Genomic DNA, 24,141 nt, shown 5'->3' with positions numbered 1-24,141 from the left:
TTGCGAGGTTATTTTTTACTGAATAAGGTTCATGAGATGAAGGAAACAAGGGCTATACTTAATGCCGATCTTAGGCCCTTGTCCTCCGGATTTACAAGGGAGAGTTGCTTGAAGCCATGAGTTAGAATCGAGTTTGATGTTTAATAACTGTGTCAACATTTGAGTTTCTTTTGTTCATATTCTCAAAAGAATTTCAAAAAAGAAGGCACCAGAAGTTTTTAAACAATACTAGATTTGTGGTATTAAAATATGCTTGATGGATGGGTAATTTCTTTAAGATCGATAGTTTAGGGAATAGTGATTGAAGGTGATTATTTAAAAAATTAAAAACTCCCTCTAACTCCCAATGGGGCTCCTAATATACTGAAATTTTGTAAAGGTGTCCGTCTAAAATTATCTAATATGGTGTCTATTGGAGGCGGGGAAGGATAAATTTCGCATTTATTTATATTTAAGGATAAATTAAGTTCATCAAAGTGTTTGTTGATTATATCTAGGCAATTCTGGATTGAAGAAATGGTCCCCGATCTAGTACACTCGTCAAGGTACCAAACGTGTAGATTGAGTTTGCATGAGAGAGCAATATCACTTATTAGGTGTTTAAGGGTATAGCAAAAAAGTAGTGGTCCTAATGGGTAACCCTGTTGGAGGCCTTCTGCAGAATTAATAATATAATCATTAAATTTGAGTAAGGAAGGAATGTCATAGCTAAGATGGATGTAATTGTGGTAGTCAGGGAATGTTTCCAAGAAAGTATCGTTCATTTTATTCCTATTAATTGAATTAAAGGCATTGTATATGTCTAGTTTTGCTATATAATCTTCAGGTTTGAGGTTGGATAAAACTAGTCGACTGCAATGAATTGCGGCTTCACAGCCTCCTTTTACACCAAATCCCACTTGGTAAGGAGCTAAGCTTAAGATTATTGTAGATTTGAGTCGATTACAAATAATTTTTGAAATGGTTCGGCGGTAGAAAATTCCAATGGCTATTGGGCGTACTTGATTTTCATTTTCAAGCGCAATTAGTCGAGTGGTAATTTCCCGTTTATAATAAGATTAAAAATTTTCGTTGAATTAAGTAGAAATTCGGAACTGTCTAAACCCAAGAGGTTAATAATAAATGAGAGTCGAAGGTAATCCGGTCCTGGAGCAGAATCGTTTGGAAAAGATTTAATAGCGGTAAAGGCTTCTCCGGGAGTGATATATCTTTGAATTTATTATAGGCAGTATTTGAGGAGTGTATTTGGGGCGATGTTTTTCTAAAAGTTGATTTCTTGCGGTGATATTATCGGCTGCCAAAATTTTTTACGTTAGCAAGAGCTCGGAGAGCTCCTTTTAGATTGAAATTATTAATCTTATTATATATTAGTTTGTGTGAGGGGTTACTTAAAGTTTTTTTAGCAGGATCGTTGATATTTGGTGTTAATTTTTCAAAATTAAGATCAAATTTTCAATTCTTTCTTCGATGGTTTGGCATAGTGGGGTTGGATTATCTTTTGGTGGATTTGATAATATTAATGTTGGGAAATATAATAATTTTCTCCAATTTAGATCTTCTGGATTTTGTAAAATATTATTAATGATTTTGTTATAAAAAGGATAAATTAATTTAAGGTCTGCTTTTGGGATTCGTGATATGGTAGGGCTGAAATAGCTTGTTAAAAATTTTGGGTATTCCAAATCAGGAATTGGATAATTTTTTATAAAAGTATTTTCCTGTGTTGGATTTTCATTTGGTGGATTTAATTGATAGTCATTTGGGGTTGAGATTAAAGTTGGTGGTGGAATATCTTGAGATGCTAAGTGATGAAGGTTCAAGCAGGGGGTTTATTACTACCTGGGCATCTTGAAATGAGTGGTCCATGGATGGTTATTAAATTGTTATTTTTTATGTTAATAATTCTAAAGCAATATGAGCAAGTTCTCCTATTGTTCATGTTCTATGTTTGATTTTATTTGTTAGTGTAATGGTGTCTCTTTGTTATCGGGATGTTTAAGACATTTATGAGACAAGGTTAATGAGTCTTCCCATGCTTTTAAGCAATTTAAAATATCATTAACTTTTGTGATAAGTTTTGTAACAAAATTTGAAATTAGATTTATTTGGTAGATGTGTAAAAGTGGGTCCTTTTTTCATTCAAAAAACCTTTCAAGATAATCTGTCTTAATAGCGTGAGGATGAGGCTCAATAATTTTTAATAAGGGTTTGGGTATTGTTATAATTTCATTGGTGGAGATTTTTGAGAGGAAGGACATGTTGATCCTTTGTAACTATGTTTGTATACAAGATTGACCTTTGTCACTTTAATTAGTTTTGCACAAATGTTACAAATTATTGACATTATTTTATTTTATTATTTTTTTTAAAGAAAAAATATTTTTAATATAAGAATAATTTTAATTATGAAAATAAAAATTTCTTAGCAAAACTATGTATATAAGATTAAATTGTTAAATTAGTGTTATAATTGCTTGTTATAAGTTTTAGGGTATGTGTAATGTGCAAGGAAATTATGAGAGGTATTGTTTGTAATTTGGATCTTGCACATCTAGGCAATGATGGGCCAAAGAGACTGAAATGATTTTCACGTTTGTCAGCAAGTAAGTAAATAGATTATTTTATGAATGATAAAAATATTTAAAAGTAATTAAAAAATTAATATTTTCGTTTCATGGATAGAATCTATTTATTTATTTTTTATATTTTTATTTTTTAAAAAAATAATATTATTTATATTAAAAGAGCTTAGTTCCATTTTAATTGTAGTTTGCCTTAAGAAATATTAATAAGGAAAAGACTATCAACATTATTTTTAGTTAGAATTTGTCATGATTGACCATACCAGGATTTGGTATGGATGGTTATAGTATTCTTTTTTATTGTTTTTGGTTTTGTATCTTAAAGCTTTTGTGATCGTGCTTACTTGATTGTGTTATAAATAGCAAAGCAATTCTATTTTTCTAAAATTTAATAATTTATTAAGTGGAATATGATAAGCAGAATTTATGTTAGAAATTATGTTAGTATATTTGATATTTCTAAAGGATTTATTAATAAAGATTTGAGATTTATTAAGTTTAGATTTATTATATTCCCAAGTTACTATATCATAAGACAGAGATGACATTATGTAGATTTTTAATATGTGTATTTAGAATTTTTTTGAAATAATATTTGAATACAAGAGTTTGTTAAGGGAATAAATTTTTTTTTGGATATAGATAACCTAGAAATTATGTTTGCTTTTGTTTCACCTTTACTGTAGATTTGGGATTTTTGAGTTTGTTTATAGCTTTTATAATATCATCTTGTTTTAAGGGAAAAAGAGTGTTAAACATGGATAATTTTTATTATACTGGTTGTTATATAGCGCAAATTTTTATATGTCGCATTCATTTAATTAACACAATTTATATTAACTTAACCTAATTGTATCATTTAAATTTTTAATAGATTATTTTTGTATATAAAGAATAAATTTATTATATTTTTTCAGTTAAATATTTTTAAAATATATTTATTAAATAAAAGTTTTATAATCACTTTCTTAATTTTGTTCTTCTCCCTGCTAAAAGAGCATGTGTATATAATTGTTGAGAAGTTAGATTTAATGAGATTAGAGTTGAGAATGTAGCCTATAATGATCAATATACATATATATTTATTTGATCTTCTGGATTGTTAATCGTGAGACGACCAATTATTAAACTATTAATATTTTTGTAGTTGGAGGTGAGAAAGTTTAAGGATTTAAATGTATTATAAAGGTCATTTTTTTAATTTTGTATTTGATTAAGTCTAGAAAATATATATTTCCGTTTGTCTTTTCTAAGAGATTTTTTGATTTTGCCTAGTAGTTTTTTAATATATTTATATTTCTTTTACTTTTATTAAGTAAAAATTTTATGAAATTTGATGTATCTAAACTGACCCAGTCCGGGTATTGTGTTTTAATATTAAGATTTGAGTTAGCAGCTTCTATTATTGAGGAGATGTTAGACCATGAATCCTTATTGTTTTAAACTAATGTGAAAATTCATAGCTGGAATGGGGAAGTTTAAATTATTGATATTATACTTTTAGGAAAATAAGGGGTTTATGATTGTTTGATTTATTAACAGTAATTTAGGTTTTATAACTAAAGTAAGAATTAAAGGTCTATGATCTGAAAGAAAAACACTTTCTTTTAAAATGGTAATATTTTGAATGTAAAAACTCATTTTTATACTTAAGATAAAAAAAAATCTAATTGACTTTTATAATGTTTAAAATAGGCATGATTGTTGTTTGCTTTGATTGATCTAAAACGTCAATATGACAATGTACACTTAAGTGGTGTCTTAGCGGAAGGGGAAAAGTAAGCCAAAATAAATTTAAAATTTTTAGATTGAATTGTTTGCAAATTTCGATAATTTGTTTGGGATTATTATCAGCTATTTTTATTTAAAGATTAATGGGTGTGAAATTTAATATCATATGATGAAGAATAAACCATGTCTATTATTAGTACTACCGGAGGGAAAGATAGTATATCCTCTTAGTTTTTTGATATTGTTTTATCATAATTTCTTGAGTTAACAGAATTATAATATTACTATTTTCCATAATTTTTCTGGGAATAGTTATTTTAAATAAGAGCCCTGGAATATTAAAGGAATAAATTTGTAGCGTGTCTTTAAGAGATATTTTAAATTTTTTTATTATGGTTGGAAAGGAAATTTAAAAAAGCAGACGATTTTATCATCGAATTCATTACCACCAGGAGATAGATCCTATACATGATGTCTACCCATTTTATTTTAATTGACGGTACAACTATGTAGTCAGCTACCATAGTAAAGAAGAGGAGTAAGAAAGTGGTGATATATTAATTCCGTTTCCGGCAGGATATTTTAAAAATTATAATACCTGATGCCTGGTTAGATTATTTAAAAGAGAATAATACACATGATAAGGTAAATATTCTTTTTGGAAGTTAACGTAATGTTCTAGCTGTTTCTAAGATCCCTATAATTGTAAAGTTGGTCCCTGAATAACATTATGATTTTTAATCTAATCCTTAATTATGTAAAGTGAAAAGGAGTAACTTTTGTCCTACGATAACAAAAAAATTTTTTGCAACTCAAAGTATATGAATTAACAGATTCCTTGAGTGGGTCGTCAGTTAAGGAGAATAAATAATAGGATGGACTAATATATTTAATATTAAATTTAACTAAGAATAAATTAGAAAAATTGCACTATGCTAAGAGGTTTTAGGCCAAGGTGTTAGTAAAAAATTAATAAGTGTTTATTTAATATAAAATGATTGATATTTATTGACCTTAGCCTTTAATGGTAATTTGATCATCTTTTAATTAATATAATTTGTTAGTTTAAATAGATTGTTATCAACCTATTTTAAATAAAATGCCTAAATAATTGTAAAACAGTGTAGAAAAAACACACATTTGTTTATCTTGTTTAATTATTTCTATTTAAATTATGACAATTTTAATATCAGGAGTCAATAAATTCATTATTTTGGACTAGAAGATTTTTTTAAATATTCGTTTATTATTATTAATTTTGGACTATCTATCATGTCAAAAAGTTTTTTAATCCACTGAACAAAAAATACAAGTTCTTTCAAACAAGATGGTGATGTCACAATCGTTCCACCATCTTTATATTTGTTAAGCTTTAAAGCTACTCTAAAATATATGGAGTTAATGAATTACTATTCTAAGTCATTTGGGGTGTTAGAATTGGAAATAAATTCTTCCTGGTTATGATGGTGACTTGCAAATAATTTGTTTATAGTTTATTCTAACAATTAATTAATTTAACCTATAATTTTATTTGTTGATTTTGAGTTATAATTTCTGTTTAATAATTAGATCTTGGTTATAATGGTCACTTTGAAGTAAAGGTACAATGTGAGAGTAATTTAATAAGGTAATTAAGGGAGGAATTGAGTTAATTATGAAGCTTAAGTTTAGACGTGGAAAAGGGATAACTTGTTTTCAATTAACTATTAGATTTTGAAGATGATAAAGCTACATAGTTTGTTGTATTGATTTTAAGTTATAGTAGGTTTAAATTAATAAGATTTATTAGGTTATATTGTTCACTTCCAAGTAAAAGTTTACTTTAGTCCAAAAATTAAATATCATCCCCTAACCCATCATCTAAATTTACAAACAAAACATCTATATAACAGTGATAAGATAATTTCAAGGTCTTAATTTTTTATGACTATAAATGTCGGGCGATTTTTTAAAAAAAGAGGAGAATTAATATATTATTTAACCTTTTCTATTATAAGACAAAAAATTAAATTGCGAGTTAATAGAATTCCATTACACATAATCCTTATTTGATTTACGTTTAAATAATAATTTACTCCTAATTTGAGGGATAAGCAAACTAGACATTTATATCATAATTTATATATAAATGTCTAATAAAAAATTTATTTAGAAATTTTTATAAAATTGGAAATTATATTTTAAATTCATTTTTATATAAAAAATAATATAAACATAATTTCCTCGTTCATAAAAAAGAGAGAGGTAAGGAAGAATCTGCTAGATTTAGTAGATTTTCTAATCCCCTCTTAAAATTTCCGTTTTTGTAGTAATGCCATCTTTAGTTATGATGTGTATAGTTATTCCGTCGCCCGTTAGTACATCACGTTCAGCTGCAGAAATGAACGAGTCTCTAACTACTGATACCGCGCGTTCAGGCGTAAGCGGAATTTTAACAATAATGTTGTTTTGGTTTTTATTCCCTATCTTTGAAAGGGGAAAATATAAATAAAAAATATACAAATATATATTTAAAAAAATTTAACTCAATGTTATTATCTTTCTCTATCATTATTTAATTTCTTTCTCTTATATACTTTCATTCTCTCCTTAGAAGTACTAAAAAAAAAGTGTAATAATCAGAAAGGACAGGGTATCATAAAAATTCTTATTCCAATAATAAATTTTGAAACCAATTCTGATCTCGGGAATTATAATAAATTTATTAGTTTTAAAAAAAATTAACACATTGAGTATATGATCATAAAAATAGATGTTTTAAAATAAAAAAAAGTCAGGTTGTTGATATAAGAAGTATATAGAAAATACTTAATAAAACAGGGTACAAAGTAACAATCGTTTTATAGAGTTAAAAGAAATTTTATTTTTACTAAAATAGTGTCATGATTAAGGTTATCTAGCAAAATTCTAAATGAGAAGCACTTTCGCATCCCCCTATTCCAATTGAAAGGGTTGCAAGAAAGTTGAAAGTTTATTTTTGATACAGGAACAGATTATATTTGAAGTAATCCTGGTTTCCCCCCAAAAAAAATTTCTGCGATTGTTATATTGGCCTATAAATTACTATTTGCTATTATGGCAGGTTTAATTAAATCCCGTAGAAAAATAGGGAAAATTCCATTAAGTCCTCCAGCATAATCTTTTTTAAAAGAATCTCTACCCTTCCTCTGTAAAATTAATAGGAATATGATCAGAAAATAAACAATGAATTTTTATTGTGCTATTTCTTTCCAATCATCCATTCATACATCAATTTTAAAGGAACTAAAAGCGGATTAAAATTCCTGTTTATAAATATAAAATAACAAGTGTTCTCTAATTAATGTTGGCGAAAGGCAAGATATAATATGATAACCGATTCTAACTTCGCTCGACCCAAGGTATCTCAAAATATGAAGATTATTTACAAATTTATGACACAAATTTTTAACAATGATCAAGATAAGGAGATCTAAATTGCAGATACGGCTTAAATACCAAGCCCTATATTGCAAAAATAGATGGAGAGCATTCCATCTTCTGTGAATTTCCAAATAGCGCTGATGATTTAGAGCAGGAATGCCATATTTTACTTGATCAACATATTGTACCAAATCAAGGTGCATATTCTATGTACTATTTTTTGGGGTAAAAAGGTGATTGGAACTTTTAAATCTTTCTAATTTAATTTAAAAAGGTTCCTTTTGTATCTGCAACAGGTACACCGAGCAAAAGAATATTTTCTGCAGCTGGATTAACATTTAACACCAAAAGAATATGTATATGAAAATAAAATTTAATCATATCTATTCGTGGCTATTATCATTTAGCTAAATTTAATTTATATTCATAACCTAAATATTTGGTGTTTTTCCTAAAGCCTTTTCGATTAATATAAGCATAACTTTTGTTTACTATTCATTTTGATATCATATAATAAAATAGATAAACATTCATTACCAAAGTTATTATTGAATATTTAAATTTAAGATACAACATTTTAAAAAGCGAATAAAATTAATAATTCGAGTTTAAGATTTTTTCCATATGAGCTTTTTGAAAAAATTAAGGCTTTGGCTGCAATAAGCTGGGCTTATATTTTAAAAAATTTGCATGGGGCATAGGCGAACTTGCAGCAAAAAACTGTGATTGCAGGTTTCTAGTGTGAACAAGATAAAAATTTAACATAGTAAACCACATTTGATCTACAAATTTGGGCCTGTAGGCCGGGCAGAAAATTAAATGGGCTAGCCTTTGTGCAAAATTTTAAAATTCAGTATAAATTTATTATGCTACAAAACAATGATTTGTTTAGACGTATAACCATCATTTAGCCTACTTTACAGTCTAAAAGTGACAGCTATAATTTTGTCATAAAAACGGAGGATTGGTATCAAAGAAACTTATCAATATAATAATTATAATTAAAATATTTTAATCTTAAGATCGTTAGAATTCAAAAGAAGTAAGACATGTAAATAAATATCAAAATAAAGTAATTATCACTTGATTATCCAATATGGGTTGTAACATAGCAGCAGCACTACCTCCAGCTTTGTAGCTCTCCCTTTCGTAAGAGCCCACTGGGTCAAAACTAAACATGCAACCCTTGCCTTTAATATAAAATTCGGTAAAATAAATATTATATAATATATTTAACTTTCCCTCTTTTTACAAAAAAAAATACAGTTTGGTTTTTTGGTTCAGTCTAGTTTTTCATCAATTCATCAGATATTAACTCTACATCCTCATTCCTATTTTCTATCATTCTTATATTATTATTTTTTCCTCAAGTTTTTACCTAATTTTAAAAACTTTTTTTCAAAATTACCTTCATCATCTAAACCAACCAACAAGTTGTAAACGTACAGAGGGAAAAATCTCCTGTTATAAAGAGTGCATGCTAACATTGAAGCCAAGGCAGGTGTGGATATAGTGGTGTAATTTTCTCTGGTATATATCTAAAACATGAATGAATAAATAAATGTGAAAAAAAAAGATGTACAACAAAGGAATATTTGAATAAAGACAAATTAAATCAATTCAATTTGAATGGTAAAGCTAGAGAAAGTGACAAAGCTTAAAAAAAACCCCAATGTGAATTGAAAATAATAAACTATGGAAAAAGTCATAAAACAAATAGATTTCCAAATTTTCAGAAAAAATTTTAATTTTTTTTCTGAAAAATAGGCCTACTCTATACCGAAAGTCCTGCAATTTATTTGACCAGAACTTGGTCCATTTAAAAAATAATTATATTGGGTTAAATCCCAGCTTCAGACAATACAAATTTGCAGGGCTCTAGCCCATCCATATCACAACATAACCGTCATTCTATATTCTAAATTTTGGATGAGATTCGCTAGTTTTTGAGACATGTGATTCTTTTAAGCAAGTTTTTTTAATGAACCCTGGCTCAGTAAAATTAGCTATAAATTTTTTGGACGATTTATAAGAATTAATGTTACCAAATTTAACTGTCCATTACACAATTAAAATTAGTGGTTGGGATGCAACTGTGTCAAAGTAAGACAAAAACAAATACTGATTTTACTATTACAATCGGATCTGAACCCCCCTCTGATGTAGGAATTATTATGCTACTATAGATTGGTGTACCGATACTTTTTATAGGATTGTATAGGGTAGATATTTCATTTTAAAAATATAGGTTATTGATAACATTATAAAAATTTTCCGATCCGATAAAATGGCGTCTTAATTTTTAAAAAATTAATTTCAATTTTCATAATATATGTAAATAGATTAATATTATTATATAAATAAATGATATATCAATAATAATATTTTTTATATTTCAAATTCATGAATATAAACTATAACTGATCAAAATATATATTTAAATGACTTATATTATGGTAAGTTAAACTATATGTATTATAATATTAAAAATTATATTAGATGAGTAGACATAAGTAATGATGCAAATTCACTCCATTTGGTCGATTTTTAAAAACGGTTAACTCAATATTTTAACCAAAAAATATTACCTAATTGAGATTTAGAGATGTCGAGACCACTTTCAGTTATGAGAGACTTGCGCAATATTTTTCTGGATAGAATAGTGAGTTAGCCATTTGTAAAAATCGACTCAAATGGAACGATTTTGCAACATTAGGTGTATGCATTAAAAATTAAAACGGTTAGTAATTTACAGAATAATAAATGAGAAATAATATTGGAACAGCCTTTAAAAAGTGATATTAGTACACCCCTATATAATAATATAATTGATTCAAAAACCTGACTTTATCCAATAAATATTATGACTTTGTAAATGTGATTGATGCAGAAGCGTAACTCAGAAATCTTACCCCCTTCCCCCAATAAAAACTTATAATGGTGGCTTCTCCCCATAAATTGAGATCCCTATATTTGCAAATTTTGACTTGGACTGAACTCAGGCAGGGTATGTGTTGTCTCTGGATTGATACATCTACCCTCATGTAATACAAAATTAGGATAAATGCTAGTTCCATTAGGTTGTATTATCTTTGAAAATACCATAAATTTATTAAAGAAAAAAAAATGGACAAAAATATCATTTAATATAAGAATGTTTAGATAAGTGTCAGCAACATGCAGTAGTCAAAATTTTAAGCCTACTTAGGATTTGAAAGAAAAAAAATCACAAGCCCAGCCCTTCGAGCCAGCCCGGATTTTATTTATGATTTTAATCCTACCTAAAAAAAAATTTAAAGTCTGCCCAAATTTTTAAAATTTTGGCCCACCAGGCTTTTGGGCCCACAGGCATTGGATAAATTTACAAAAAAAAATGCATAAAACAAAATTATTATTAAAATAAATAAATTATATATTTTACATTTATAATATAATTTTTAAAAAAACTAAAAGTATTTGTTTTTATTTGAAATCATATAACTACAAGTTAGTTATTAATTTTAAAATTTCAAATACAAATAATATTTAAATTTATTCAAATAAAAATTAAAATAATTCAAAAAAAAAGAATTTGTATTTATTATTTTTAATACAAGTAAACACAATAACCCACTCTGCCTGGAGGTCTCTGATAATTGTGAAAATAAGGTTGGATATTTAAAAAATATTTACTTTTATAGAATATTCCAGCTGCCCTAATAAGTAATTGACATCTCCATGAAATCCACATAACCCTAGCATTGTGGTAGGAGTTCTGAAAATTAAAAAAAAAATAAGATTTAATGATTTTAATAAAAGTATAATTATATCATAAGTTTAAGTTAGATACACCAACATAATATTATAGGATACCCTAGTTTTTTTATTTTAAAAAAAGTTATCAATATAATAAAATTTACGATTTGAAATGGCAGTTAGGAAAAATATGTATAGTCTTTTTAAAAAAAAAATTCTCAAAATATTAAAACAAAGTATCTCAAAGAGTTAAATTTTGTAATATTCTTTTTTTCCAAATTGGCTGATATTTGTAATCAACTGATATCAACCTTGTTATCAGGAAAATCAGAATGGCCACAAAAATTAATATCAGTGCACTTATAGTTTAAATTATTAAAATATATTTCAGAGTTCAGGATTGACCAAAAGTTTTAGTTATCAATTTTACAAAATAGGTTTGAATCCTCTACAGTGTCTAAATACCATAATTTTTAGTGATATTGTCTCTCCATTTCCATATAAATATCCAACAAAACAATTTAAATAATTTTTTTTACAAGAACCCGATTAATTAAAGTTAGCTTAAAATCAATTTTAAAATCTTTGGCACCCTTAAAAAATAGGCTTAATTACTGATTATATTGACTTATTTATATAATGTTTTTACAATTTATAAGCTTTTGATTGATGGCGGCTCATAATTTCTCCACTTGCATCTTCACTCAGTCTCATATCTGTGCCAAGTACAGAAAAATTATCCCCTGCAATCGCTATAATACTCCTAATATAAGATAATCATATTATATTAACTAAGAAAGACAGTTGAAAAATGGATAAAAACTATACATTCTAATTGATAAATATCTAAAAATTCATATTAAATTGAGTAAAAATTGATAAATAAATAAAATGCTTATAAAAATTACCATATTAGATAACAGTTTAATTGATTCATAAAACAATCATTATTCTATCTTATTTTTTTTAAAGCTCATATATAAATGCTATAAATGAATACGAATTTATGTTAGAATACATAATAAACAATGAATTAAAATATTTTATACCCTCCATGGTTAACATATGGATACCAACGATCATGATGATCTTTATAATCAGTGCTTGTAGGTTTTATTAGCATCATTTTATCAAATTTTATTAATAACCGAAATAAATTAAAAATAAATGGCAGAAGAATGTGTCATTTGACATATATCCATACAGCGTCTACATGAGCGGGAGGGGTAGGAGTTTGCTATTTTTTTGAGGGGGTAAGGGGTAAGCTGCTTTAATGGGGGTAGGATAAATTTTTTGGGGGGGGTTATTTATTAAATTTTGAGATTAAATAAGACAAAGTTTATTTCTGTAAAAATTAATACTTTTATTATAGTATTATTATAATACAATTCATCTACCAAATCTATATATTGCAAACATTCATACACATTGTTTTCCAAATAAACTATCCTTTTAAATATAATTTAAAAGGTTTCGATATTTCATCAAGCTCATAATGCCATAATATTTAATTCATTGTAAATAATGGAGGTTTTAATTAAATTTATTATCTAAAAAATAAATTCTTTATATTCACAAAATATCGATAGTTGGTAGTAGAGATAGATTGAAGATTAATTTAAGTCATCCTTTATAAATTATTTGAAAAGAGTATCAATAAATAAATAGGTGAAAATAATGATAAAGAGACATCGCCGCCGAAGGCGGTTGGGATTTTTTAGGGGGGTATGCAAAGGTTTTTGAAGGGGGCTTGCATCCAGTGAAAATCCTGTCATGTAGACGCTGTATCCACATCTCATTTTTTTAAAGAAAGAGCTAGCTCTATTTATTTTAATATGAATAAAAAATTGTTAAAAATAGGGAAATTTTAACGGATGATCCCCCAACCTTTTAAAATTTTCCTGATTCATATCATATCATGGTTAGTTATATTTTTGTTTTTCTTTGTTAACAAATATTAAATATGGAATATTTTAATAGGTTCACTTTATTGCACTCAGGTTTTCCTCTTTCCTATAATTAAATTGAGCAAAAGCTTCAAGACTTTACTACCCCCCCCCCCATAATTTAGGTACAATAAAAAGATTTTTAATAATATTTAGCGTAAGAGTTTCAAATTATCTGTTTTATTTTCTAGACCTTTATTATATTAATGGTAGATATTATTTATAAACCTTTTATTTAACTCAGCTTAAGTAAGCATCAAGTATACTAACTAGTTTGGGCTCACAACCGTCTACATCAGTAAAATTTAATAGAGGAAATCTCCTACTAGTGTTAACCATATTTGGCAATTTTCTACGCTTATATATTTTGGATTTAAAGTATGTTACTATTTTCAAAATTATATAACCAATGTGAATCGCTAAAAAAAATTAAGACGAGTGTTTATTTTTAAAATATTTCTTTGACAGAAACTCAGGAGTGGGTTGGTCCTTAGACATATAATATATATAGAATTGTCACTAAATATGCATCCTCAGTTAATGCAAATTTGCATCGAAGTATAGAAAATATGATGTATTTTTCTATTCTTAGCCGCAAATAACTGTGAACAGGGAAAGGCAGCTTAAAGGCAATATTTAAGCTCATCCTACTGCTCTCAATTTGTATTATAATCAAATAATACAAAGTGTCATGACGACAAAAATTTAATTATTTAACATTATATATCTGAATTTTAGTATATTTATATGATAATATTGATTATTTGCCATATGAAAAGTAATTTTTAAAATACATATTATTTAGATTTAAAAAGAGGCAATGAGTAACTAAAGTATTTTATTTTTAGTTTGGATCGAAACTGCCATATATGATTGTTATAAAATATTCTTGTTTTTGAAAAGCGTCTGTGGTCCACTGGGACATATCACTAATTGCATAGTCCTGGATTAGAATCCAACAAGGATCGAGTTTTTTCCTAAAGTTAACTAAGTGGATGTGTGCGACGGGCTATATGATATATAGTATATTACCGACTACCTAATCTTAACATATAAATAATAGATCCCTATATTAAATATTAAGAATTGTTCGTTGTTTAGCATGTTGCTTAGAATTGGTAGTTAAACATTAACTTGTTATTTATGTAAAATCTTTTTGTTAAGAGAACTTATAATATTGTTTATTTATTTTTCAAGCATTTCACATCTATATTAGATATTACTAAAAAAGACGAATAAATTAGGATAAAGATTATTATTCCGAATTTTATACTCAAATCTATCATTGACTCAAATATAATATTATTAAAATAAATAATTAAAATTGTAAAAAGTATCAATTATTCGTATTAAATAAGAAAGAATATAAGTTATCAAATTTCTAATTTTCAATTCAAATATCAAAATTAGGCGTTTTCACACTTATCCGGTAAAAATAACATTGTTATTAGGTTGGAGGCATTTAGGTGTGAGCCCCCCCCCTCCCCCATATATGTATGCAATTTTTTAAAATGCATTTTAAGGCAAATTAAAAATGAATTGCAATTTTAAAATGAGTAAATATTATATATATTAGTCATTTAAAATAATTTATTAGTATAAATTTAGCATTTTGAAACTTATGTATGCTGAAAATTCCTTAAATTCATATTCTGAATATAAAGATGATATTAGGATTGGGCAGTATCGCGCGAATACTTTTATTTAAAATATTTAAATACAAATACTTTTTTTGTATTTCGTCGGCTAAGGATTATGGCGCTTCATATTCATTTCCAAATGTTCAGGAGAGCGTTTATAAAAAAAATGTAGACTATTTTCAACAAATCTAGGCTTATAATTTTTTTATAACTGGTCTAATTGATAATGCTTAGCATGATATTTTAACAACTTATCATGCTACATATTTTTATATAAATTTCAATTTTGTATATTTTTCATTTTCAACTCAACACTTTTTTCCCTGATAAAGGAATTCCAAATTCTCCATGCTTCAAACGAAAATAATAATGATTGACATAATATTAATTTATAGTTTTGGAATATCGTTATTTAAAATTAACAAAATAAAATCGATCAATACCATTGTCCAGTCTGGTCTGTACATATCGATCCGAACTTAAGACCGAACTGTGATCTCCACTAGATGTGAAATACTATACCATTGTGCAAATTGAGAGATGGAACAATATAATAATGTGAATAAAAAAATTATAGTTATTTAACATTTTTATTGTTGCTATAGAAAGAAATAATGCTGAAGATAGGATTTATCGAGGAAAAAAAAAATCAATTTTGATAAAAAGTGAATATTTAATTAAATGATTAAGAAACCATCTAGTATTGTATTTTAAGTGTTAAAAAATGAAAAGTATCTTGTATTTATTGATATCAAAAAGATACATATACTTTTAATTAATGTTTTGTAGATATAAATTATAAATTTAATTAACTGCAAAATCTACAATTTATTTATTTAATTATTAATTTTGTAATCCGAATTAGAGAGAGAAAAAAACTGGAGACATTTTTCACATCATTTATTAAAATGAGGGCGGTCCATGCGGTTAATGATGCTTACTACCTTAAGGTACTACCTATCAAATTTGAATTTTGTTCATAATTCATTTGGATAGGCACTACCAAATATATTTATAATATATATTTGAAAAATCGTGATTTTTGGAAAGCCTCTGTGGCCTAGTAGGCAAGAGCTTGGTTTACTGATCCCATGCTCACAAGTTCGAATCCCAGGAATGATCATGTTTTTTATTATTCTAACTTGGTGGTTCCATTCTTGGGGGGATGATATATAGAATGCCGACTCGACCACGTGATTCCATATTAATATATTAAATAATAAGGGTCTTATTACATTTTAATAAATTTTGGTCGGTATTTAGCAAATTAGGTTGGTATTTAGAATATTTCCATACATTCACTTGGTAGTTAAGCATCATTAACCATTTTTGGAAAGCCTCTATAGCCTAGTTGGCAAAAGCTTGGCTTACTGATCCCATGCTCCCGGGTTCGAATCCCGGGGATGATCATGTTTTTTTTCTTATTCTAACTTGGTGGTTCCATCCTTAGGGGGATGATATATAGAAGGTCGGACTCGACCGATTCCGTATTAATATATTAAATAATAAGGGTCTTATTACATTTTAATAAATTTTAGTCGGTATTTAGCAAATTAGGTTGGTATTTAGAATATTTCCATACATTCACTTGGTAGTAAGCATCATTAACCGGTCCATGCTGAAAGTGAAACCAAAAAAAATAATGAGGGACGTCGTTAGAAAGAAGACACCAAAGAGTAACCCAAAATGGTAGTGCTGTTAAATGGCTAGATTTTTAAAAATTACTAACTCCAAAAAATATTATGCAAACATAGAGATTTTGCTTATAGATGACAGAAAGGTTTGAACATTTAGTAAAGAAATCCCGAGGCTTGCAATATTATTTTGGCTATAATTTTCATTTATACGAGCCGTTTAACAACACTACACTATGACATTAAAAAAAAGTCATCGGATAAGTGAAGAAAAAAGACTATCGTTGATGGAGAAACAAGATCATTAAAGCAGAGATTGAAGTAAAATTTGACTTGTTTGAATAATGGTTGGTCCAATTAGGGGAAAGGGTGATGTGAGTGAATTAAAATAATTCATCAATTTTTTTTTTAATTGAACGTTTTGCAAAGAATAAATTTAAAATAATATAATAAATAAACGTAGTAAAAATAAAATTAAAGAATTTCTAGAAATGTAACAACTTTCTTAATAATTAACATTCTCAATCTATCTATTTAAAAAAAAGTAATAAAATTTACATAGTCTATTACTCGTTTTACCTTTTCTAAATAAAAATATAAATATTTGAGTGATGACAGTTAACGCGTGTATCAAGGATCCAGAATATGTAGTTGCGTTATTTGAAATTTAAAAATAAATTAAAATGACGCCAAATTCGGAACCATAAAAAGTAGAAACTAAAATCTTTATATCAATTTATATCTTAAATCAGCCCTCCCCTCTCTATAGAACCTTTGGGAAAATACGCGCTTTATATATTATATATTGGAACTGAACTATCTTCAATACCCAATCAAATAAAAATCAATATATCACGTGATTTTTAAATAATTTTAAAAAAAAACCAAAATTGATTTAAAAATCATGAACATGGATGCTAAATTTATAAATTACCAATATTATTATTCAAAAAAAATATTGGTTTTAAATTAATTACAAACATTATTTTAAGTGTCACTAGGGTTATATCGTATAAAAAATTATATTTTTTTTTAAAAAATAAATTCAATTTAAATTATGTAAGCTAACTCTTCAGAAGGTGACAATTTTTTAACATATATATACTTTATTCAAGGTCTCGAATCATTCTCCTCTCATATCGGTTATATTAAAAAGAATAGGAATTTAACATGGCTGAATAAATTTAAAATAATTGTCAACATGACCCATCTAAATTTTAATCGTACAAATTATATGAACTAATTAATATATTTGTAAGATTAATATGAATATATCTAAAAAAAATAGTCATTTAATAGGGTTCTGCAAACATTTGTTCAACTGTATTCATAAATGTAATATATTGTGGAAGCCGGAAGGATAAAGATCAGCGGGTTGTTGGCACATAAGGAAGAGATAACTATCGATTTGCAATTAATGCTTTATTCATCGTTTACTTAACTTTGTAATTTATTCAATTTGGAGTTAGACTTATATTATTCCAGTTAGTTTCAAATAAAATGCTCATCTAATGTTAGATTTATTTATAATATTATAAGCCTTGCGTAAACCTGTTTTAATCGGTTTGCAACCTATTATTAGAGCTGAAATCGGGTTAAAATCTCAAAAAAAATCAATATTAGAATTTAAAGATTTATATTTATAGAATTATCTATATTAATTTATTTCAAAATTTCAAAATTTTTTAAACCTTTTTATGAATTTCGTTTATGACAAATATTATAATTTTTAAAAATTAAATTTTAAATCTTGAATTGAAACTGAGCGACTGATTTTTTGAACGATGTCAATTTGGTGCATATTTTTCTTCAATCAGTTTAATAGCTATAAAGATGAAGAATAATGATTCTTACTAAATCATAAATTCTTGGTCAAAAACCTCACGCTAAACTTATACCTATAATTAGTAATTTTTTAAGTATATTTGAGGAAGAAAGAAAAGTTATATTAGCACATTGATAAAAGTTTTGTGCCAATATTTAGTATCTGATTAATACTTATTTATTGTAACTCCTTGATCAATTTTGTCAACTATAAAAACAGAAATTGTGCATTACAGCAAAATATCAATTTTATTTTTATTATCTGAAACAATTTTTTCTTTGGAACCTTATAGAAATTATTTCTGCATTTTAAAAGAAAGGAAAAAAAAAGGTTAACTTCAAAAAAATTTATTTCTTGACTAAAAAGGAATTCAATCTTCTTCATTATTTTTAACTCACCAGTAATATGGACCAAAAATATTTTTTTAATAAAAACCCAAAATAATTTTTAATAAAAAATAATAATCCCAAGGAAATGTTCTCAAACCTTGCTGACCCAAAGATATAATGATGCTTATTTTTAGACTGATGATTTGGCATGTGCCAGGAATTTTCATTTTCAGTTGGAGGGACCAACTGTTTATTTTGGCGGTGGGAGGTGGGGAGGGGGGGGGGGTTTGCAATATTATATTTGAAAATAAAATAAATAGTCAAGTCAGACATTCATATAAATTTATTTTGCTATTTTTATTGAAAATTATATAAATTCAAATAATTATGAATCAATTATTATACTATATTTAACTTTTTAAATTTTAACATAAATGAATTAAAAGTTAAATTTTGGGCTATTTATTTTTCATGAGCCATCAGAACCAAAATTATTATTTCTTTTATTTTTTTTTATATTTATTCTCTAGTGCTCCATAAATCCCTCTTGAGTGTAGATAATGAGGTCTCGCGAGAAGCTATTACCCAAATGATTATAGCTGTTGAATAGCATTTATATAATACTTATAATACAAATTGATATTCACTTTGAATTTGAGTTAGGCATTTTTGGTATTATGAAAACGTTGCATTTAAGGTGTCAAAGAATGAATCATATTTTCCTCAAATTTCATCAGCGACATCAGCTATTGTGATGTAACTAGACCTACAAAAAGGGGGGAGGTGCTTATATCAAATCAAACATTGATTTCAAATCGATTCCCAACTTGATGGTTCAGCAAAATTGCGATATCTCTATATCCTTCTTAATATTACGATTTTATCAAGCCATATTATTATTGAACTTAAATGACATTTAGAGGCTCCACGTTTTAACAGTCCTTTCTTTGCCGCTAAAGAGTTTTCACAATTGCTAAAGCCCTTTTTCTCAAATTCGTCACTTAGATTACATAAATATTTCCTACAATGACGAATGAAAATTTAACTAACATATTTTTTTTTAAATTTGGGAATCGGAAAATTTTCTGAAGGTCATTTCTGGGAGATAAATTAGAAGACCAAGCTTAGAGGCCAAAATCTCCCCGTGGCTATGACCCTGTGAAGATTCGCTTAATAAATTCATTTTTTCAAATGCCCACTATCGGTTTAAGAAATAATAATTATAATAATTTTACACGTGTAACCATTGATTTGCATCGAAACACATTTAAATGCATTAAGCGACAGTTTTATTACAATGTCATTGGCTTGAATTGACCTCTTATTTAAATTATCACAATCCCCCCCCCACCACTTTCATCATAGTATTAGTGTTAAGTCGGCCAAATTCGTGAATGAATGGGCCGGACCGAGCCCGGACGAATTCAGTTTAGGAGCAGTACCGAATAAAATTGTATTTGCAAATCTTAAAATATTTATTTATTTAATTTTATTTTATTTATATTTTTTGTAAAAAAGTATAAAAATATAGTGTATTTTTTTTATAATAAATAAAAGAAATTAATTGAATAATTTATATTATTTTATTTTTTTTAAAAAACGAACAAAAAAAATTTTTTTTTATTGATTTATCAAGGAGTTCTTCCATATTAGGAGGAACGCTTATGTGATAAAGATTTGAGAAATTATGTTTAAAAAAATATTTACATCAAATAAAACGTGAATACAGAATGAATAAAAATTTATAATTTTTAATAACCACTGCCCAGTGGTGGCACTGGATATTTCTTCTTGAAATTTTTGAATTTTTTTTTACAAAATTATCACTTAGCAGAATAGGGAAATTACTAGCAAAATCTATCTAAATTTAGCGGAAAAAAGGTATCAATGTTTATGTTTTGTGGAGTGGAGTGGATAAGGGGGGGGGGATGATTGAGCTCACGGTCTTTTGTAAATAAGCACGGCCGCCATATTCTAAACCCTATACTATGCTATACCATAATATACTTTGCTATATTACATATATTATATTATTATATCGTAATGTCCTTCAATTTTAGTGTCCTGAATATGAGTCTAATTTAAACTTTTACCCAATTTTCCGCAAAATATTTGAGGCCTTAAGGCCCGTTTTGACACCTACACCTCTATTAAAATAACTAGATTTTTCGAATTTTAATTTAATATATTTCGAAAATATTTTTATCTCTTTTGCAGGCTTCTACACTCCCCAAGTTAATTGAGATATTACCCCCCACCCCCACTCCCTCCAAAATTTTTTATATTTTTTTACGTCCCCCCTACCTTTTTCTATAAAATTAAAAAATTATTTGACCCCCACCCCCCCCCCCTTTCCACTCTACTCTCCAGTTTTATTCAATCAAAATTTCTTTCTTTCTTTCCTTCCTTTCTTCCTTTCTTTCTTTCTTTCTTTCTTTCTTTCTTTCTTTCTTTCTTTCTTTCTTTCTTTCTTTCTTTCTTTCTTTCTTTCTTTCTTTCTTTCTTTCTTTCTTTCTTTCTTTCTTTCTTTCTTTCTTTCTTTCTTTCTTTCTTTCTTTCTTTCTTAGCATCTTCATAACTACCTACCCTTTCTCCAATGATTCTCTTCGCTTAATACTTATCTCCCCTTTGCCCTCTTGTTATTTTTATTAAAGATTTTAAATAAATTCTTGACATTTGTGAGTTCGATAACAACTAGTTAATTGTGTACTTAGTCTCCAGAGATATTTTTTTTTTATGAGTACAGAGGATTCCAATACAAAATCTTCCCAAAAATTAAAATCCATAATAAAAATAATAAATAAATATTGTTTTCCTCATCCCTATTAATAAAATTACTTAAACTCCGATATTTTCCCAACAACCCGATAACCAAATTTAGACTTTTTTTTTCGTAGCCTATTAAAAATATAAATGAAACGTATACGATCAAAAAATATCTAATTTCCTTTCCTTGTATCAAGTAAATTAATGTTTAAAAACATCATAAAAAAACATGGATTTAAAAGAAGAAGAGAAATAAAACCTCTAAACTATAAAAAACATTCATAAAATGAAAAAAAAAACACCATACATCTAAAAAAAACAGAATTCACCATTTGATACCAATGTATCAATAATTTATCCTGATAGTAATTATTTAAATCCTTCACAACAAATGGAAATGATTTATATATATATTTTTTTTTAAAAAAATTGCATAATCTCTATAATAATATTATCATTTCAGTGAAATTACACACAAAAAAAAATTAAAAATCAACAAACTGGTTAAGGCATTTTTTTTGGCTTGGAAGATATTTTATAACGTGTTAACCTGTAATGAGTATGAGGAAATAATAAGGAAATATATTATCTCCCTTTTCTCACATTCCTCCCTCTTCCACCCGTTCCCCATTCCCTTTTCCATTACCATGTTGGTTATGGGGTGGGGGGGGAGGGGGTGCAAGATTTCATCTGGAAAATTTTGGGGAAAAAAAATCATATTTTTATTTTTTTAAAAAAATAATATTTTCATTACCAAATCCCCAAAAATATACGATATATAAATATATATATAAAATGTGTTTAACCTTTCAAAATATCACCACAAACTCATGTTAAAATTATTGATTCTCGGAAGAAAATAAACATGTTTACTTATAAACTATTTTTTTTTTAAACTTGAAAGAAAAGGATAAAATTGTTTAGAAGAAAATATTGGGATAAATCCGGGTAAGCCCAAATTTTAGTGAATTTTATTATTTTTTTCTCCCCACAAATTTTGTCACAAAATAATTAAAAAATAGAAGAAGATTTCAAGGATTATTGAGTAAAAGTATTTTGATGGAACAAACTTAAAACAATGTCAATACCATATGTTATTCATTTTCATTAGAGATTTTGTTTTTTTTTTGTTTAGAGACAAATAATTTTAGTATTTTCTTTGCGAATATTTTATAAAGGGCATTAAGAAAACAAAACAATTTTTTTTTTAAATTTTGCCTCAAGTCCGCGATTTTTCTTTTAATATCAAGTTCTTCCTTCCTTTCTATCTTTCAGCTCGATTATGTCCGGGAGGATAATCCAATCCCACAAATTCTGGTTAGGTACTGGTTATGTTATTGTCATTTTATTTGGTACTTATTAACACAGCGTAAAAGAATTATTGCCGAGGTAACTCTGAATGCAGGGTTATGAAAGAAATGGGAGGGGTAGATAAGATACTCTTTGTGTCTCTTCATAACATCACTTATTAAATTAATTTCTTTTCCCTAAAGCAGTTTTATAATCTAGGATTTGTATCGATATTTTTTGGATCGATTGAGGGATACTAAGGCTCTTAAAAATACATGCCTAACAATTGTTTATTATATGTAAAGATGGCACAAAGGTTTGGATACCTATAAACCGAGGCTTAAGTAATACCAATATCTGTTAACCAACTCTCGAGACTTAGGTAATATTTTTCTAATATTGAGTTAGCCGTTTTTAAAAATCGGCTCAAATTTAAAAACACTTTACAAAACGTGCGAACTTTTACATGAATTCCACCAAAAACCATATATATTTTTTTTTTAATATTTCTATTATTATATTTTTTTTAAAGGATTAATGTGCCTGCATCCTTGATGTTATGCTTCTTGATTGAAAAACATTTTAAGCAAAAATTTATTTATACTTAATTTAATTAAATTTTTTAAAGAAGAAGAAGGAAAAAAATTAGCCGAAAATTCAAAAAATTTCAATTTTTAAACTTTTTTAAAATTATAAAATAGTACATATTTTCGTTGTGCATTTAAAAAAATATATTGATTAAATTTGAATAGATTCAGCTGCTGCAAATTTTTTTTTTTATTATTATTTCATTCTTTATGGAATGGAAGAGATTAACAAAATTTCGCAAAAGTACTTTTTTCTAAAATTCAGCTTAACAAAAAATTAAAACATTAATCCATCCATTTCTTCTAATTATTTTATTTATATTTGTTTTGTTTTAAAATCGATTTTGGAAAGGCTAAAATTATTTCTTTCCGCATTAAAAAAAATAAAAGAAAGAAGTTTCCTATTAATTATCATTGCATAATAAAAAATAATAAGTTATCTTCTATAAAATTAAAAATTACTTCATATATTTTCATAAACATATGCTATATTATTTAATATAATTGTTCATCCAATGATATACATTTTTTTTAAATCAATAACCAATCAATAATAATATATTATTAGCATTAAATTAAATGATTGCTTTATAAAATTTCATTTTTTTTAAAAAAAAAAATATTTGTTTCTTTTTCGAATACTATCACTCTTTTTAAATAAATCCAATTCTAAA

At 26.7% G+C, this 24,141-nt stretch overlaps 1 protein-coding gene across 1 annotated transcript; it reads right to left on the bottom strand.

Moving 5' to 3' along the window:
- Nucleotides 1-6,512: 6,512 nt before the first annotated feature.
- On the bottom strand, nucleotides 6,513-12,645 carry LOC135923601 (proteasome subunit beta type-1-like). The gene is made up of 6 exons (XM_065458443.1): nucleotides 12,500-12,645; nucleotides 12,100-12,213; nucleotides 11,388-11,469; nucleotides 9,124-9,253; nucleotides 8,799-8,905; nucleotides 6,513-6,779 (listed from the first exon to the last, which is right to left on the bottom strand). The coding sequence occupies exons 1-6, from the start codon at nucleotides 12,574-12,576 to the stop codon at nucleotides 6,591-6,593; spliced, it is 699 nt and encodes a 232-aa protein (XP_065314515.1). The 5' UTR covers nucleotides 12,577-12,645; the 3' UTR covers nucleotides 6,513-6,590.
- Nucleotides 12,646-24,141: the final 11,496 nt, after the last annotated feature.

Source organism: Gordionus sp. m RMFG-2023, chromosome 2, assembly GCF_954871325.1.
Source record: "Gordionus sp. m RMFG-2023 chromosome 2, tfGorSpeb1-WG-v2, whole genome shotgun sequence".
Classification (NCBI taxonomy): Eukaryota; Metazoa; Nematomorpha; class Gordioida; order Chordodea; family Parachordodidae; genus Gordionus; species Gordionus sp. m RMFG-2023.
Note: the sequence above shows the minus strand (reverse complement) of the source record. Positions and strands in the feature narration are given on the sequence as shown.

Excerpts from the sequence above, each read along its gene's own strand:
- LOC135923601 (XM_065458443.1), bottom strand. The coding sequence starts at position 12,576 with ATGATGCTAATAAAACCTACAAGCACTGATTATAAAGATCATCATGAT. Across the intron at positions 12,214-12,499 it reads CCATATGTTAACCATGGAGG|GAGTATTATAGCGATTGCAG; the intron begins GTATAAAATATT and ends ATCTTATATTAG. Across the intron at positions 11,470-12,099 it reads CAATCAAAAGCTTATAAATT|AACTCCTACCACAATGCTAG; the intron begins GTAAAAACATTA and ends TTTAATTTTCAG.